The sequence below is a fragment of the Microcaecilia unicolor genome, chromosome 2 (assembly GCF_901765095.1).
Source record: "Microcaecilia unicolor chromosome 2, aMicUni1.1, whole genome shotgun sequence".
Lineage (NCBI taxonomy): Eukaryota > Metazoa > Chordata > Amphibia > Gymnophiona > Siphonopidae > Microcaecilia > Microcaecilia unicolor.
In genome coordinates this window covers 330,482,927-330,501,662 of record NC_044032.1, presented here as the reverse complement: position 1 = coordinate 330,501,662, position 18,736 = coordinate 330,482,927, and the positions used below count along the sequence as shown (strand labels likewise).

General features: G+C 43.6%; 1 protein-coding gene across 3 annotated transcripts in view; it reads right to left on the bottom strand.

The window, feature by feature from the left end:
* Nucleotides 1-18,736, bottom strand: part of PCGF3 (polycomb group ring finger 3) — a 711,906-nt gene that overhangs the window by 305,860 nt on the left and 387,310 nt on the right. For all 3 annotated transcript variants that reach the window (XM_030194352.1, XM_030194350.1, XM_030194353.1), the window contains one exon: nt 11,634-11,744. In XM_030194352.1, coding sequence (XP_030050212.1) covers nt 11,634-11,744 — 111 coding nt within the window. The remainder of the gene's footprint in view (nt 1-11,633; nt 11,745-18,736) is intronic.

The window sequence follows — 18,736 nt, the reverse complement described above, 5'->3', positions numbered from 1 at the left end:
CAGTATACCCAGTGCAAAATAAGACAAATTCCAAACACTAAAAATAAAATAAAATGATTTTTTCTACCTTTGTTGTCTGGTGACTGTTTTTCTATCCATACTGGTCCCAGTCTCTGATTCTGTTGCTCTTTATCTGTTCTCTTAACTCCGTTTCCAGGGCTTCCTTTCCATTTATTTCTTTACTTTCCTCCTTTCTTCTTCTTTTGTTGCCCTGCATCCATAAGTAAAAGCTGGGTCCTCCTCCATGGAATTGACTGGAGGCGATATAACGTGGATCCAGCTTTTGCATATTTTCTCCATCCATGTGCAGTTTTTCTCCTCTTCCCGTTCCCTCATCTCCATCCATGTGCATCTTCTTTTTTCTTTCCTCTCCTCCATCCATGTCCAGCACTTCTCCTCTCTCCTCTCCTCCATCCACGTCCAGCATTTCTCATCTCTCTTCCCTCCTCTGTATCCATATAAAGCAATAATTCTCTCTCCCCTCTCCTCCATCCAAGTCAGCATTTCTCCTCTCTCCATCCATGTCCAGCAATTCTCCTCTATCTCCTGCTCTCCTCTCCATCCATTTCTAGCATTTCTCCTCTCTTCCCTCTCATCCATGTCCAGCAATTCTCTCTTCCCTGTCCTCCCCTCCCCGTCCAGCAATTCTCCTCTCTCCCCTCCATGTCCAGCAATTCTCTCTTCCCTGCCCTCCCCTCCATGTCCAGCAATTCTCTCATCCCTGTCGTCCCCTCCCCGTCCAGCGATTCTCCTCTCTCCCCTCCATGTCCAGTGATTCTCTCTTCCCTGCCCTCCCCTCCATGTCCAGCAATTCTCTCTTCCCTGTCCTACCCTCCCCATCCAGCGATTCTCCTCTCCCCTCCGTCCAGCAATTATCTCATCCCTGCCCTCCTATCAATGTCCAACAATTCTCTCTTCCCTGCCCTCCCATCGATGTCCAGCAATTCTCTCTCCCCTGCTCTTCCCTCCCATCCCATTGATGTCCAGCAATTCTCTCTTCCCTGCCCTCCCATCCATGTCCAGAAATTCTCTCTTCCCTGCCCTCCCATCCATGTCCTACAATTCTCTCTTCCCTGTCCTCCCATCCATGTCCAGCAATTCTCTCTCCCCTGCCCTTCCCTCCCATCCCATCGATGTCCAGCAATTCTCTCTCCCCGCCCTTCCCTCCCATCCATGTCCAGCAATTATCTCATCCCTGCCCTCCCCTCCCATGATTTCCAGCAATTCTCCGCCTCTCCCCTGCCCTCCCATCCACGTGCAGCGATTCTCCGTCTCTCCCCTGCCCTCACCTCTCCTATATCCAGTGATTCTTCATCCCCCAGCCGTCCTCCTTCACTGCCTGCCAGCCAGCGTCGGACCCAGAAGCGAACGGTGCAGGCAGCGATTGGCTGGCAGCGTCGTACCTTCCCTCTGCGAGTCCCACCTACAACTTCCTGTTTACGCATAGGCGGGACTCGCAGAGGGAAACTACGACGCTACCAGCCAATCACTCCTGTGACTCTGGGCAAGTCACTTAACCCTTCATTGCCCCAGGTACAAATAAGGACCTGTATATAATATGTAAGCCGCATTGAGCCTGCCATGAGTGGGAAAGCGCGGGGTACAAATGTAATGAAGAAAAAAAAAGTGAGTTTATTTCATTGGTTTGGCAGCATTGAGAGGTTAATTGTCCATGTAATATGTAAATGACGCTGCAATGGTTATATGGGGGAAAAAATGTAGCCCCATCACCACCAACACCAAACATCAGGGCTAAAATATTATCAATCAAAATTCTATTGCCTCTCATCTTCTGTTATCTATCAAACCTTCACCCCACTCCAAGCCCCACTTACATTCATCCTCTTCAGACTACCATTGGAATGTTTTTTTATGGTAGCATTATCTTTTCCTCATTCTGCCCTGAGCCTTGGAATGCTAAGCTCCAAAAGGTCATCAAAAATGTATTGTTATTCAAAAAAAAGTCACCTTATATTTATTTTTTATTCATTAACCTTTACTTCTGTATATTTTTGACATGCCATACTAAAGTATCAACAACCCTCATTCAGATAGGCTAGGAAATTTTGATGTGTATTGGATGCAGGTTTACTGGACTGTATCCTAGTTTACAAATCTCCATGCTTCTATGAAGGAGAACCATGAAACTATGCAGCTTTGATTTTAAAAACTATTCAACCTTGTTTACTAAGCCACACTAGCGGCTACAGCGCAGAAAAGCCGACACAGCCCATTCAAAGTGAATGGGCTGTGTCGACATTAGCCCACAGAAGCCACCAGCACGGCTTAGTAAACAAGGGGGTATGTGTTATGACCCATACACATTATTAGATATTGTAGGAACCTTTATTTCATTCTAAAAAATATCAAAATTGCACTAGAGGTTATGCTTTAAAATATAATACAACTTTATGTCTCTTCAAAATTAGCTTACAATATCTAGGATCATGTTTATTCCCCTGATGCTGCTTTTAAAACAATAAAGGAAGTTTACAGAAGAAAGTGGGGAAAAAATCCCAAATATAAAATCACTTAATATAAAAATAAGACCAGCATTATAAAAATAAGACCAGCATAATAAAATATATGTACTGGAATGGCTGCAGTTAAAAATAAAGAAGAAGTTCTAAGAGGAGAGGACATTTCTTTGGGTAAGTGATATTATTTTATTCTGTGCTTTGTAACTTAAAGATTGGGTTTAAAAGATGAATTGTAGGATATTGATAAACAGAGCTAGAATTAGAAAAAAAAAAGAAGCAGCAAACTTTATTAGCTAGTCTCCATACCTTTTTCCCTATAGTTTTAAAACGTAAATTTTCTGCCACAGCATTAACAGATAGTGCTTAGAAGGCACAGTAGGGCCTAGTTCAGTCTTAGAAAATAAAGTAAAAATAAAGGAGAGACAAGCAAGCATTAATAACTAGTTTCCATAGTGTACAGCCCTTTTCCCCCATAGTTTAAAACTGAAATATTCTCTAGAGGTAGAAATTTAACTGCCAAGAGTATTAAAAAAAAGATAGTAGCAAGGCTTAAACTGTCCTAAAAGAAAGTTATTTTCTGTTCTTGCCTGCTGAAGAGGTAGCACTGCCACTGACCTGAATTAGGTGTTAATTAAGGTGTGAGGGCGTAGAATATTGCAAAGGTTACTAAGGGCAACCTGATTACTGGGCTAGCTTCAAAGGGTGTGTTTGAAACATTCCCCTTAGAATCGAAACTATATAGCGAGGAAAGGTCCCACTTAACCTTCTTTCTGAGAAGTTTTGAGAGGAAAGGATATTTCTGTGCTTAAGTGCCATTATTTTATTCTGTGCTTTTTAACTTAAAGACTGGGTTTAAAAGAGGAATTGTAGTGAGCAGCTGTTGGGGGGCTCAGACCCTAAAAGGGACCTGTAAGATTTATCTTCCCCCCATAATTATTCACCTATAATTATTCTCCTTTCTTATCATTCTGTTTGCTGTTTCCAAGCCCTAGCTTGCAAGGCTGCAGGATGCAATTGTGAGATAACCTAAAATATATACAGGATCCCACACTTCTCTTATCAGACTGGGTCCAGTTATGTTTACGCATCAAGATGTGACAAATTGGGAAGTCATGGGAAGGGAAATTGGGAAGTGTGATTTTTGGCAACAGGATGCAGGTGGTTTGCATAAGACAGGAGAGAGAAAACAGAATGTGAAAAGAAAAATATGCATCTGTGTATTTCTGCTCATAAGGCTTGTGTAAAAGAGGTTATGACCTAAGACATGACATTATACAAGCAGCTGACATGACACTATACAAGCAATTTACTGATATGTTTACAAGAAATAACAAAACAGGAGTATATTCATTTAGGTGAAGTTCTTTTTTATGAGAATACTACTATGCTTAGGCCTATATTTTACATGATATCCTATATAATAATTCTCACCTCCAACATACTAAAACCTGGCTGTCCATAACTTGGGTCTCCGAAGCCTCAGCTGACGTCATGACGCATTACGCCGTGGAATCTGTTTGTGTGCGTGCGTCTGATGTCAGACACACGAGCACAAACTGATTCCACGGGTCGACATTCAAGCCGTGCAGCCGACAACAGGAGACTTCGGCTGGCGGGGGTTGGGGTCCCCCACCAGCACAGGTACGTGACAGCGGCTGGGGAGGTTTGGCGGTGGGAAGGGGGACTCCAGAGGGTCGCAACATAGGGGGTCAGGAACTCCAAGGGGGGGGGAAGAAATCGGAGGGATGAAGGCAGGGAGGTGGGGTCTGGAACTCGGAGCGGGAGGGAGGGGTCTGAAACTGGGGGGGGGGGGAGTGACGGAGGGGTCTGGAACTGGGGGGGACGGACCTTGCTAGCGCCTGTTTCATTTCTGCCTGAAACGGGCCTTTTCTACTAGTTACTTTATAATATTGATTCCCTATGAAAAAGAATATAATCTTTATAGAAGCTGGAAAGATCTTTTTTTTTTTTTAGACAATTTGCTAAGTTATAAGAGGTCAGAAGGAGGTGAAGATGGAATAATTGTGTGACTCGGGGTGTAAACTACCATTAGGGTTATGAACTGATAACTGATAGGCCAGAAGTCAGATATGTGGGGTTAGGAAAGTAGATGATTAGTTGGTGTTATGTACTAAGATGGAAATTAGTTTCCTGATTATTGTATAACACTTGCCAAGTCTATTGTATAAATATAACGGAAATCTATGCAGAGGTGGGACTTTTTTGTTCCTATGGAGGGAAGCCAACATAGAAATAGAAAAGTCTCCATCTTGTTTCCAGAATAAACTTTTTCTTTTATTTCACTTCTGAGTATGTAAGTATTATTTGTTTTTATTAGTGTAAGAAACAAAAAAAAACCAAAACATAACCAAGAACATAGGTGTCCTGAAAGTAATCAGTTGGGGTTTAGCTAAGGTGGGGGCAGACCCTAACAGTAGGATAGAATTTAAAAAAAAAAAAAAAAAAGCAAACTTTTAGACTCCATACCGTTTTCCCATTGTTTTAAAATTACATTTTCTGCCACTGCATTAACAGATAGTCTCTAGTAGGCACAGTAGGACCCTACTTCAGTCTTAGGAAAAAAATTTAAAATAAAAGAGAGAGAAGCAAGCATTATTAACTAGTTTCCAAAATGTACAACCCTTTTCCCCGTAGTTTTAAAACTTAAAATTTTCTACCACAGCATTAACAGATAGTCTCTAGAAGGCACAGTAGGACCTAGTTCAGTCCTAGATAGGATTCTAGATCGTGCTGGGGAGGAGCCGGCTGTCTTGGTACATGTGGGTACCAATGACATAGGAAAATGTGGGAGGGAGCTTCTGGAAGCCAAATTTAGGTTCTTAGGTAGAAAGCACAAATCCAGAACCTCTAGGGTAGCATTTTCCAAATAAGAAACAGCATAAGGAATGGCAAACCAAACGCAAAGCACTGATAAGGAAGGCAAAGAGAGACTTTGAAAAAAAGATTACTTTGGAGGCAAAAACACATAGCAAATTTTTTTTTTACGTATATCAAAAGCAAGAAGCCGGCAAAAGAATCGGTTGGACCGCAAGATGACCAAGGGGTAAAAGGGGCTATCACGGAAGACAAAGCCTTAGCGGAGAGATTAAATGAATTATTTGCTTGAAGATTTGGGAGAGATACCGGTGCCAGAAATAGTATTCAAAGCTGACAAGTCAGAGAAACTGATCGAAATCTCCATAAACCTGGAGAATGTAATGGCGTAATTTGACGAATTAAAGAGTAGCAAATCTTCTGGGCTGGATAGTATTTATCCCAGAGTACGGATAGAATTAAAAAAATAAATTACATATTACTAACAATAGTTCAGCAAGTTCATCTTTAAAATCAAGCGTGGTTCCGGAAGGCTGGAGGGTGGCCAATGTAATGCCAATTTTTAAAAAAGGTTCCAGAGGTGATCTAGGAATTATAGACCAGTGAGCCTGACGTTGGTACCGGGCAAAATGGTAGAGACTATTATAAAGAACAAAATTACAGAGTATATTCAAAAGTATGGATTAATGAGACAAAACTAGCATGGATTTAGTGAAGGAAAATCTTGCCTCACTAATCTATTACATTTCTTTGAAGGGGTGAGCAAACATGTGGGATAAAGGTGAGCCGGTCGATATTGTGTATCTGGATTTTCAAAAGGCATTTGACAAAGTACTTCATAAAAGACTCCAGAAGAAATTGGAAATTCATGGGATGGGAGGTAGTTTCCTATTGTGGATTAAAAACTGGTTAAAAGATAGAAAACAGAGAGTAGGGTTAAATGGTCAGTATTCTCAATGGAGAAGGGTAGATAGTGGGGTTCCCCAGAGGTCTGTGCTGGCACCGCTGCTTTTTAACATATTTATAAATGATCTAGAGATGGGAGTAGTAAGGTAATTAAATTTGCTGACAACATAAAGTTATTCAAAGTTGTTAAATCTAAATAGGATTGTGTAAAATTACAAGACGATCTTACGAGACTGGGAGACTGGGTATCTAAATGGTGGATGATGTTTAATGTGAGCAAGTGCAAAGTGATGCATGTGGGAAAGAGGAACCCAAATTATAGTTACGTCATGCAAGGTTCCACATTAGGAGTCACCGACCAGGTAAGGGAACTAGGCGTGAATCCAGACTGCCCCAATTTGACTGCCCCGATCGGACCGACCGTTCACTTGTCTATTAGATTGTAAGCTCTTTGAGCAGGGACTGTCTCTCTTTGTTAAATTGTACAGCGCTGCGTAACCCTAGTAGCGCTCTAGAAATGTTGAGTAGTAGTAGTAGTAGTAGTAGGCGTCATTATTGATGATACGTTGAAACCCTCTGCTCAGTGTGCGGCGGCCGCTAAGAAAGTAAATAGATGTTAGGTATTAATAGAAAAGGAATGGAAAACAAAAATGAAGATGCTATAATGCCTTTGAATTGCTCCATGGTGTGACTGCACCCCAAATATTGTGTTCAATTCTGGTAACCACATCCCAAAAAAATATGTGCAATTAGAAAAAGTACTCAGAAGGGCGACAAAAATAATAAAGGGGATGGGACGACTTCCCTATGAGGAAAGGCTAAAGCGGGTAGGGCTCTTCAGCTTGGAGAAAAGACGGGTGAGGGGAGATAGGATAGAGGTCTATAAAATAATGAGTGAAATGGAACGGGTAGATGTGAATCTCTTCTTTACTCTTCCAAAAATACTAGGACTGGGGGGCACAAAATGAAGCTACAAAGTAGTACATTTAAAACGAATCAGAGAAAATATTACTCAACGTGTAATTAAACTCTGGAATTCATTGCCAGAGAATGTAGTAAAAGCGGTTAGCTTGGCAGGGTTTAAAAAAAAGGTTTGGATGGCTTTCTAAAAGAAAAGTCCATAGACCATTATTAAAATGGACTTGGGGAAAATCCACTTCTTATTTCTAGAATAAGCAGAATAAAATGTATTGTACCGTTTTGGGATCTGATCATCTTGCCAGGTACTTATGAAATAGGAAATAGGATACTGGGCTTGATGGACATTCAGTCTGTCCCAGTATGGCAATATGTATATACTTATATAAGTTCCATGAGTAATCATCCACAAGTGATACTCCTAAGGGCATCCTGTGTATATATATATAATACATTTTAACATTTTGTGCATTTACTGCAAAAAGTTTGCATCCTTTAATTTTTGTGCAAAACTGCCCTATCGTAAAGACCTGGCTCCTTCCCCACCGTGGGCCTAACAGCCTTCAACGTTTTCCCTCCTTACGTCTGACCCTTACCAGCTTCTACCACAGCTTTCAACCCTCAGCTTTCTCTGCCTCCCTCTTCAGGGTTAGCATGGCCCAACTGTATCTCTTCCTCCCTTTGCAACCGAGTTCGCTCCCTCCCTACCTCCAGCTCTCACTTCAACTCCACACTTTCCCTCTCTTTACTCCCCTGTTCTCTCTCTCACCCTACCCCTTCCCAAACTCGTAGCTTTCTCTGCCCCCAGTTCAATCTCCACACCCATCGTGGTATACACATCATCAACTAGACAAATCCCCCTCCCCCTGCTTCCTTTCCAACCCCCTCCTCCCTTCCACAGCAGACACCCCTAGACTGCAACCCTATCCCCCACTACTCTGTGGCTCACGACTGACTATTGAATTTGAAACACTGGCTGCATGGTTCTTCTCAGCAATTAGAGCCAAGCGAGCAGAAAAGGACACAGCCTGATGTGCACCACTCTCCTCTTCTTCTTTTCGTGCCAAATAACATAATAGGGAGAAGGCAAGCTAGAGGTGTGTAGTGCAGGAGGGGTAGGGGGTACATATGAACCACTGCTGTTTCTGCTGCCTCTCACATCCTTGCACAATTCTGCATTAGGGGAATTCTGAATAAATTCTGCACTGCTGAGAATTCCCAAAGGAGTGAAGTCAGAACTGCCATTTGTGCAGTCCACTTACACAGATAAAAATGTGCTATTGAATACAACCCCTTAAGTGTGTAAAGTCACTGTTCTTCAATGCAAAGTTCAGGGGGCCAATGGCAGCCCCAGGAGACCTCTGGGGCAGCCCCCATTGCCTTTCTGTTTTATTTTTCTGCTAATCAGCCTCTCTACCCAGGGGAGGCGGGGAGGGAAGAGAGCTGCATACTTGAAGGGCAAGGCATTTCTCAACATACAAAGAAAAGGCATTTAAAAGTGCTCACAACCTTGAGGATACCTCCCAATGAAGTTTGAAATAGAGAGTTGCACGGGGACAGAAATCTTACCCATCCCCGCCCGTCCCTGCTGGAATCTTACCCGTCCCCACCTGTCCCCACTGGAATCTTACCCATCCCCATCCATCCCCGCAAAAATATAACCCATCCCAACCCATCTCCACCCGTCCCCGCAAAAATTTAACCCATCCCCACTCGTCCCTGCAAGAATTTAACCCATCCCCACCCATCACTGTAAGAATTTAATGGTACATAAAAGAAGATTCCAGTCAGCTCCCTCAGTCTCTCTCTGGATTTGAGCCGCAGCACTATAGGCAAGGAAGAAACGGAAGTTGGAACTTGGAACACTCTGGTGTGCACATGTAAGATTTGTCTCTGATTTACTGGCACTGTGTGCTGAGAGGTCACCACATGCACGCGCCAGTAGGTCAGGTGACATCTGATGCTCATGCCTGTGTCAGAGCTGAGGTCTGGGCATCAGCCTGGGAGCAAAGAGGATTAATAGTAACATAGTAAGTGACAGCAAATAAAGACCTGAACAGTCCATCCAGTCTGCCCAATACTCACACTCATTATCAATTCATGATTAAATCAATGAGTGTGATGATATATACTTGATTATGGTCTTTCTTTCGTGTTTCTGGAACATAGACCATAAAAGTCTGTCTGGCCCTATCCTTATGTTCCAACTGCTGGAGTTGCCGTTGAAGCCCACTCTAGTCTATTTGTCTTCTCATTTGTGGGACACAGACTGTAAAAATCTGTCCAGCACTGTCCTTATGTTCCAGCCAGTGAAGTTGCTAAGCCTTTTCCAGCCCATCCTAAACCAGACTTCCATGTATTAGACACAGACCATACATGTCTGCTTGGTATCGGCCATAGTTAATCACAGCCAGTCACCATCTAAGCATTACATCACACATCCACACACACATGCAGCCATTTAAGGTTAGGATTTTTATAACTTCCATTTTATAATTAGAGATCCTCTGTATTCATCCCACACCTTTTTGAATTCCATCATCATTTGTGTCTCTACCACCTCCTTAATGGAAACTTTCCACATTTGTGCTGTTAAAGCAAGGAGGAGGAGGAGGAGATAGCACTCAAAGAACTTGGTACTCGGTAGATGAGAGGCTGGTGCAGGTGTAGCTTACACTTCCACGGGAACCCCACAGGGACCGCTTCCGTCCCCACGGGAACCCTGCAGAACTGCTTCCATCCCCGCGGAAACCCCATAGAACTGCTTCCGTCCCTGCGGGAATCCCGCGGGTTCCGCGGGATTCCCGCAAACCCAGTTCCCGTGCAGCTCTCTAGTTTGAAAGTGGCCTGGTGGAGATGGATGCTATTAAAAATTAATGAAGACCAATGGAATAAATGACAGATAGCTCTGAAACAAATTATATGCATTGTGGTACTTGTTTTAGAACATTTCCCAACTATGAAGAGCATTTCTGAAGGAGATGGAGCCAATTTATTAGGTATGGTCTGTTATGGATGTAGGGTTTTGCTCCCTGGATGCCTAGAATTGTTAACTAGGACCTAAGCTCCTACAGAAGATACATTATGCCCTTAGACTGAAGACAGTTAACAAGAATTCTATGACAGAGGGAGGTGGAAGAGGATAGTCAAAGGGGGAAAAATGCCAAAGATTAGAAATACTAGATGAATTTGGATTTTTTTCCCCTTTAATAAAGGTAATATTTGTTACTGTTTTCATCATGAAAGTAAATGTCTAAGGAAGGGGTTCCCAATCCTGTCCTGGGGGGGGGGGGGGGGGGGGGGAGAGAACACCAGCCAGACAGATTTTCAGGATATTAATAGAGAATATTGTGAGGAAGTTCAGGATAATATCCCATGCTAGAATCCCTAGTATCCCTGCTAGAACTCCTAGTATTAACACATGTAGGCTGAAGAAAGGAGGGGTTAGCATCCCCAGCCTGGAGATGCCCCTAAGAGGAAGAAGGAGCCTCTAAAACCAAACCCTGCCCCACAGCTGAATGGAGGGGTCGAAGTAGAGGGGCGTGACTTTAGTCAGGAAGAGGTGAAGGCAGAGCCGTAGAATGAATCTAGGCTAAAAGCACACCTTTTTGATGCTGCTTTTAACTTCTAACCCATACTCACTTGTTCAGTACCCAGTATTTCCCTTATCCCAGTCCTTAGGGACCACCTGGCCAGTCGGGTTTTCATGATATCTGTAATGAATATGCATGAGAGATATTTGCATGCAATAAAGTGCATGCTAATACACCTCAAGCATATTAATTGTGGATATCCACAGGACAGGTGGTCCCTGAGGACTAGGTTGAAAACTACTAGACTACAGTTCCAGACTGCTATGTATAAATTGTATTTATTGATATTAAGGGCATTTTAAAATGTGTTACTGTTGTATTTTGCTGCTGTATAAATTATGTTTGATGTATTTACTGCATAGTTGTGAACTGCTCTGGGACAAACCAAAGGAGGCAATACAAAAACACAAGCAAGGTCTAACGAAGAGGCCAAAATGCAGAGACAATAATCAAACATCCGGGTCCAGAGAAATCGAGAAAGCACACCAAAATATCAGGATAAAAGGCAGCACCAGAATGGCACAAGAAAATTTATTCAATTATTGACCAAACCCGATGTGGCCATGTTTCAGCAATTGTGAACAATGTCCCAAAGTGCAACAATTCATTAGCTGTTCAATCTGTAAACTAATCATGAAAACCTCAGACAGAAAACACCAAGGAAATAATGTGAGTAGTTCTCAGATTTTCATGAACAGTCTACAGACTGAAGCTGCTAATGAATTGTTGCAGACATCTGCTGAAATGCAGCAGTGTCGGGTGTGGTCAATGATTAACTAAATTTTCTTCTGCCATACTGGTGCCTTCTGTTATCCTGGTATTTTGGCATGCTTTCCCAGTTTCACCAGACTGGATTCTTGCTCAACTTAAACACAAGTAGATAAAAAATACTTTAGCTTACCATTTCGATGTGCATCTATGTGTTGTTTTGTTGTGTAGGCATCAACTTTGATCTCTCCAGGAACTTCCATACCAAGTTTGTGATAGAATGCTCTCTGCTTCCTCATTTCCGCTGTTGAAAATTGATAAATTTTGTTTCGCATATATCTGATAACTCACTACATCAATTAAGAACTTTTGAAAAAGGAGCATTTAGAGATTTTATTGCAAAGAAAAGCACTATACTCTGGAAAACAAATCATATAACTGTCAGTCTTCGGATGGATGTATATTGTACTCCTGGGGAGATTCTGCCCAAAATTTACAGTTAAAACTGCAGAATTTTTATTTATTTTTTGCATAGAATCTCCCCATAAGACCTGACTCCTCTCACAGGCCTGAAATTACTCTTCAAGTATTTTGCTTCTCAGGCCCTCCCCAACAATACCACTCTTCAGCTCTCTCTCGTATACCAGTATATCAATCCCTTCTCCTTACCATTTTTTCAGACCCTATGCCAGGGTGTATATCTCCTAGCTTTCTCCTGTTGTCCCTACCCATCTTTGTGTTCCCCTGCTCTCTACTTTCCATGACTCTTTCCACCCCTCAACCTTTTGTCTTGCCCTGCTCTCACTCATTCTCTCTCTCTCCTCCCTGCCCCCCCAGCCAGTAGTCTGTTTGCCCCCATGGTCCTCCCCACCACAGAACACACCCCAACTTCTCTTTCTCATCCCTAACTGCTGCCTTCTTTCTTTCCACTCCCTGACACACACCATCATCTCTTCTTCTCCCTCCCCCCCCCCCCCCCCGAACTGCTGCTTTCTTTCTTCCCTAACACACACACACCTCTCCTCCATGTAAGTCACTAGTTTCCATAAGGAAGCAATGAATGAATGAAAACACATTACCCCCTGCTCTTTGACATGTATGGAGCTGAAAACATCTGACCACCCAGTCTTCTTTTTCTTTCTGGGACATGAGAGTCTCTTGATGAACTATCACTTGAGCTTTTGTGTGCCTCAAACAGTGCAATAGCCTAGTTAATCATCCTAACTGTATGCTCCTTATTTAATTTCAGAATTTCCTTCTTCCTCGTCAACTCCAATCAGAGGCGTAGACACTTTGGGTTCAGTCCCCCCAGCAGCGGTATGCCCTTGACAGCGCTGGCATGGAGGCTCCTGCAGTCCTGCATCTCCCTCCCTCCCTTAACAAACATCTGTCTCTTGAAAGGGTTGCTAGCAGCAGCAGCAATTTTCACACACTGACTGTGGCTGACCTGGAGTGTCTCCTCTGCCGCAACTTTCTGTTTCTGCTTGGGCGGAACACAGCAGAGGGGAGATTTTCAAGTCAGCCACAGGTAGTGTGTAGCAATCTCTGCTGCTGCAGGTCATCCTTTCAAGGGAGAGCAATTGTAAAGGTAGATGGGGGGAAAATCCAGAGAAGTGCTTGACAAAAGGAGACAGGAAGGAAAACAGAAGAACTGATGGACATAGGGATGGAGGAGAGGGAAGGAAAGCGATACTGCATAGGGTGGGGGAGGGAAAGCTACTGCTACACAGGGAGGGAGAGAGGGAGAGATGCACATGGGGGAGAGGGAGAAATGTTGGACATGGCAGTGAAGAGGAGGGAAGGGGGAGAGAGATTGGACCTGGGGCACAAGAAGGGGGGAGAGATGGATGGTGGACAATAGGAGAGAGGAAGAGATGTTGGATATGGGGTGGAGGAGAGGGAGGGAGGAAGAGATGCACAGGAGGTGGTGATGGGAGAAAGAGGGAGATGTTGGATCCAGGGGAAGGAGAAGAGCAGATACTGGGATAGAAGGGTAGAGGGAGGAAGACGCTGGAAATGGTGGTAGCATGTGGGAGGGGGGAAGCAAGGAAATGAATCAGAGGATAGTGATTACAGGGGGTCGAAATAAAGTAATGACGAGTGGATTAAAGGTGAAAGGGAATGGAAGGCTGGGGAAAGAGTGAGATGTGGAATGAGTGAGAGCTAGTAAGTGAGAGTAGGAGATGGAAATCTGATAGGTAGCTGAAAAGTAAAAAGGAGGAGAAGGGTGAGAGAGGAAAATTTGAGTGGACAGAGGCAGAAAAGAAAAAAAAAAAGGAGGTAAAAGCTAAAATGAAATGATCAGTATGTCAAGAGGCAGGTGTAGTGAGGGAATGGAACAAGACAAGGAAAGAGGAGAAAATAGAAAGCAGCAGCTTGAAGGAGAATTAACAGAAGACAGACCAGAAAGCAGAAGAGAGAAACTGGGACCAACATAATAAAAAAAATAAAATGTTCAAATAGAATAGGTAGAAAAAAACCATTTATTTTGAATGTTTTAAATGGAATACATTTGCTTTAGGAAATGTACACAGCAGAGGTCTTTGAACTGTGCTCACTAGAAAAGAATATGATTTATTTCTCCAGTGCTGCAGTACATGCCAAGTTTAACTTCTTCGGGTTCCCAGTTCAATTTTTGTCTACATATTGTTATTTCTAATTTATGATCCCTTGTTCTGTATTTGGTGAGGGTCTGTTGGTGTGATGATAATGTCAGGTGGTGAGATCGGAGGGGAGGCGGGGATCAAGGGGCTCTTTATTTTCTGACCTAGGTCCTAACATGTCTAAAACTGGTCCTGACCCTTGCTGTAGCTAGTGGGGATACCCAGTCAATCATAGCCAGCTGAGGATTCATCCAAAAATGGCCAGAATATCCTTCTACCAAGCTCTGCAGTCGGCAGCAGCATCATTGAGTCACTGACAGATAAGCATGCGTAAGGTGCTGGCATTGGTGGCTTAGGGATGTTGCTACTGCCTGCCATGCTTAGTAAATGGAAGATCTGACCACCTTTGGAGTAAATCTTCAGCTGAAGATTTACTCATTAGCTAAAAATGTGAGTAGGTGCCCACACACTTTGGGCTCAGGCTCACCCAAAATTGGCTGTATGGCTGGCTATGCCAATGTCCCCAACTGTCACAATTTTTTGCAACTGGAACCTTCAAACACCCCAACACTTTCCCCTCAGCCAGCATCCACCCACCCTATCTACCCTAACCCCGTTTCCCTTCCAGAAAGGATTATCATATCTTTTGTATTTCATAATGGAAAAAGCAGTCTAGCCCTACCACACCCCCTATTAAGTGGCTATCAAGTTGAACCCTTAACAGGAACTTCAGCCGTCACTGACTGAATGGATCCTCAGAAGCTTAGCCGAAATTGGGTGGCGGAGCAGGTGGGGGGAAGAGGGGTTGGTGGTTGGGAGGCGAGGATAGTGGAGGGCAGACTTATACGGTCTGTGCCAGAGCCAGTGATGGGAGGCGGGACTGGTGGTTGGGAGGCGGAGAATCCTGCTGGGCAGACTTATACGGTCTGTGCCCTGAAAAGACAGGTACAAATCAAGGTAAGGTATATGAATTTATCTTGTTGGGCAGACTGGATGGACCATGCAGGTCTTTTTCTGCCGTCATCTACTACGTTACTGTGTTATGTTATGTCACATCTACACACTAAAACATTCTCTGCAACCCACTATCCATTCCAACAGACTCTGCTCTCACCTTCCTCTATAGTCTACGAATCCTCATCTGACCTCTAAAACTCCAATGCTCACATCCACCTTATCTCCAACAATCCACGGCCACAACTTCCATCAATGTTTCATCTACATATGAATCCTCCCCCACCATGGCACACTCCCTCAGTCTCATTCCTTTCAGTCAGTCCATCACACTGAGAAGTTATGAGAGGACATTTCTCTGGTAAATGAACACTATTTTGCCTTGTGATTTGGGAACTTAAAGGTTGGGGTTTAAAGGAGAAATTGTGGGTTACTGACAGGCAGAATAAAAATATACAAACGCAAACTTTATCAACTAATCTCAATACTCTTTTTCCCTTAGTTTTAAAATGTGAACTTTGTACCACAGCATTAACAGGATCTCATTTAGTTTTTTTTTTTTGGGGGGGGGAATGAAAGAAAGAAAATCAAGCATTATTAACTAGTTTCCATAGTGTACACCCTTTTCCCATAGTTTTAATCTGAAAATTTCTCTAGAAGTGGACACTTTTCCTATAGTTTTAAACTGAAACTTTTTCTAGAGGTAGAAACTTAACAGCCAAGGACCTAGTTTAGTCTTCATCCTGCCCCCCCCCCCCCCCAGCACAACTCTTTATTTATAGTCAGTTATTGTAATTAGGATAACAAGCGAGGAGTGCCCTTCCAGAGTTTTAATTACATTTCATTACTTCCTAAGAAGAAAACACTAAATAAATTACAAAATATACCATATAAACTAAAAACATTTTTTATTAGGCTAATATCCTTAATACCGTAGCAAGTTTTAAATTATTAAAATACTAAGATGGAGTCAGCAGTCCAGCAGCGAGAGGGGTGCTATTCTGTCTTTTGCACTGTCACATGTATAATTATCTGCCAGTTGGTGAGCGGTTATATGTGTGTGCCTGATGAAAAGAGCTCCTAGCTCTCAGAGAATGGGTCCGTTCTCTTGAGGCTAGAATAGCTGATGGTGGAGCTGAGGGAGACAGAAAGGTACATAGAAGAAACCTAAAGGGATGTTCTAGATATGCCCAACCTCCAAGTCTGGCAGCCCCAGTGCTGCCATGGAGGAGGAAGGTCTCCTAGAAGGAGAGAATCACCATGGTGAAGTAGTACTACTCCTGTAGCCAGGACCTGTCACCAGGGGATGTACTATCCTCTTGCACAGAGGATATGTCTCCAAGAACTTCTGCCCAGGAGGGAAGGGTTAGGACAGCTGTTGTACTTGGTGATTTGATCATTACGCATATCACCTTGATCTACTACTGAAAAAGGTGTGAGCAAAATCTAAATAAATAAATATAGATATCTGAGTGGTTGGTGGACAGGAGGATTGCCTGGTGACTTGCCTGCCTGGTGCGAAGGTGGCAGACCTCACGCATCACCTAGGATCTTAGCTAGTGCTGGGGAGCAGCAGGCTGTCTTGGTACTTGTGGGTACCAATGACATAGGAAAATGTGGGAGGGAGGTTCTGGAAGCCAAATTTAGGTTCCTAGGTAGAAAGCTGAAGTCCAGATCCTCCAGGGTCACATTTTTCAGAGATGCTCCCCATTCCATGCGCAGGACCCAAAAGGCAAGCAGAGCTCCGAACTCTCAATGTGTGGTTGAGACAATGGTGCAGGAATGAGGGATTTAGATTTGTTAGGTATTAGGCAACATTCTGGGAAAGGGGGAGACTGTTCAGAAAGGATGGGCTCCATGTTACCAGGGATGGAACCAGGCTTCTGGTGCTTTCTTTTTTTTTTTTTAATTTTTTATTTGTTTCAATAATTTTTATTGGAGAAATTCCAGAACAACATTTCCAGCCAGCAACTGATCATTACATTACATTAATTTGTTTCAACGCCTCTATTGGTACAAGCCGACATGTTTACATCATAAATGGCCTGCTCCAGTAACTTTTACATTTTCTCCCCCCCCCCCACCGTCCTCCCCTCCCATCCTTTCCCTTTCCCCCCCCCTAACCCTCCCCCCTCTCTCAGGTACATTCCACAGTCCATGTATTTCCATTTTCTCAAGTTAGTGTCCATGTTACATGTTCATTATTTGTCCCCTAGCATGGGGTGTTAGCGTAAGCCAAAACGGGGTCCAGCAGTTCCAAAAGGCTTTTATGAGCAGTGGTTTTCCATCTCTCAAACTCGTTCTCTCCGTTCGGAGTAATAGGATCATCTGGGCGTGCAAGTGGCAGATGAAGTTCAATGTTGACAAGTGCAAAGTGATGCATGTGGGTAAGAGGAACCCGAATTATAGCTACGTCTTGCAAGGTTCCGCGTTAGGAGTTACGGATCAAGAAAGGGATCTGGGTGTCGTCGTCGATGATACGCTGAAACCTTCTGCTCAGTGTGCTGCTGCGGCTAGGAAAGCGAATAGAATGTTGGGTGTTATTAAGAAGGGTATGGAGTCCAGGTGTGCGGATGTTATAATGCCGTTGTATCGCTCCATGGTGCGACCGCACCTGGAGTATTGTGTTCAGTACTGGTCTCCGTATCTCAAAAAAGATATAGTAGAATTGGAAAAGGTACAGCGAAGGGCGACGAAAATGATAGTGGGGATGGGACGACTTTCCTATGAAGAGAGGCTGAGAAGGCTAGGGCTTTTCAGCTTGGAGAAGAGACGGCTGAGGGGAGATATGATAGAAGTGTATAAAATAATGAGTGGAATGGATCGGGTGGATGTGAAGCGACTGTTCACGCTATCCAAAAATACTAGGACTAGAGGGCATGAGTTGAAGCTACAGTGTGGTAAATTTAAAACGAATCGGAGAAAATTTTTCTTCACCCAACGTGTAATTAGACTCTGGAATTCATTGCCGGAGAACGTGGTACGGGCGGTTAGCTTGACGGAGTTTAAAAAGGGGTTAGATAGATTCCTAAAGGACAAGTCCATAGACCGCTATTAAATGGACTGGAAAAATTCCTCATTTTTAGGTATAACTTGTCTGGAATGTTTTTACGTTTGGGGAGCGTGCCAGGTGCCCTTGACCTGGATTGGCCACTGTCGGTGACAGGATGCTGGGCTAGATGGACCTTTGGTCTTTCCCAGTATGGCACTACTTATGTACTTATGTACTTATGCCCTCTCCATTGAGATATCTTGGGGCTTTCGAGTGACAGCCATGCCATCAAAATTGTTTTCTTCGCCACCATTATAGATCTGGCAATGAATGAGCGACATCCCCTTGGGAGGCAGCCCGCCAACCGCGGTTGCCCAAACAGGAGCTTGACTTCTGCTGACCATTTTACATCCCAGGTCATAGCGATCTGTTAGGTCAGCTCTTTCCAAAACGTACCCACCTGCTGGCATCTCCAGAACATATGGCCTAATGTTGCCCCTTGTGCTTTGCACTTGGGGCATGCTCCTTCTGGCAATAGTCCCATGTGAAATGCTCTTCTAGGTGGGATGTATGCCCTCAGCGCAAACTTAAATTGCAGCTCCCAATAGTATGCCTGGTCTGTATTCTTACGATACCTAAGCAGGTGTTCCCTTACCATTGTCGCCGGTATTTCTGTCTCCAACTCCGCACTCCACAGTCGCGATAGTGTTCCATAATCTGGCTCTTTTGCCATGTCCTTTAAATGTC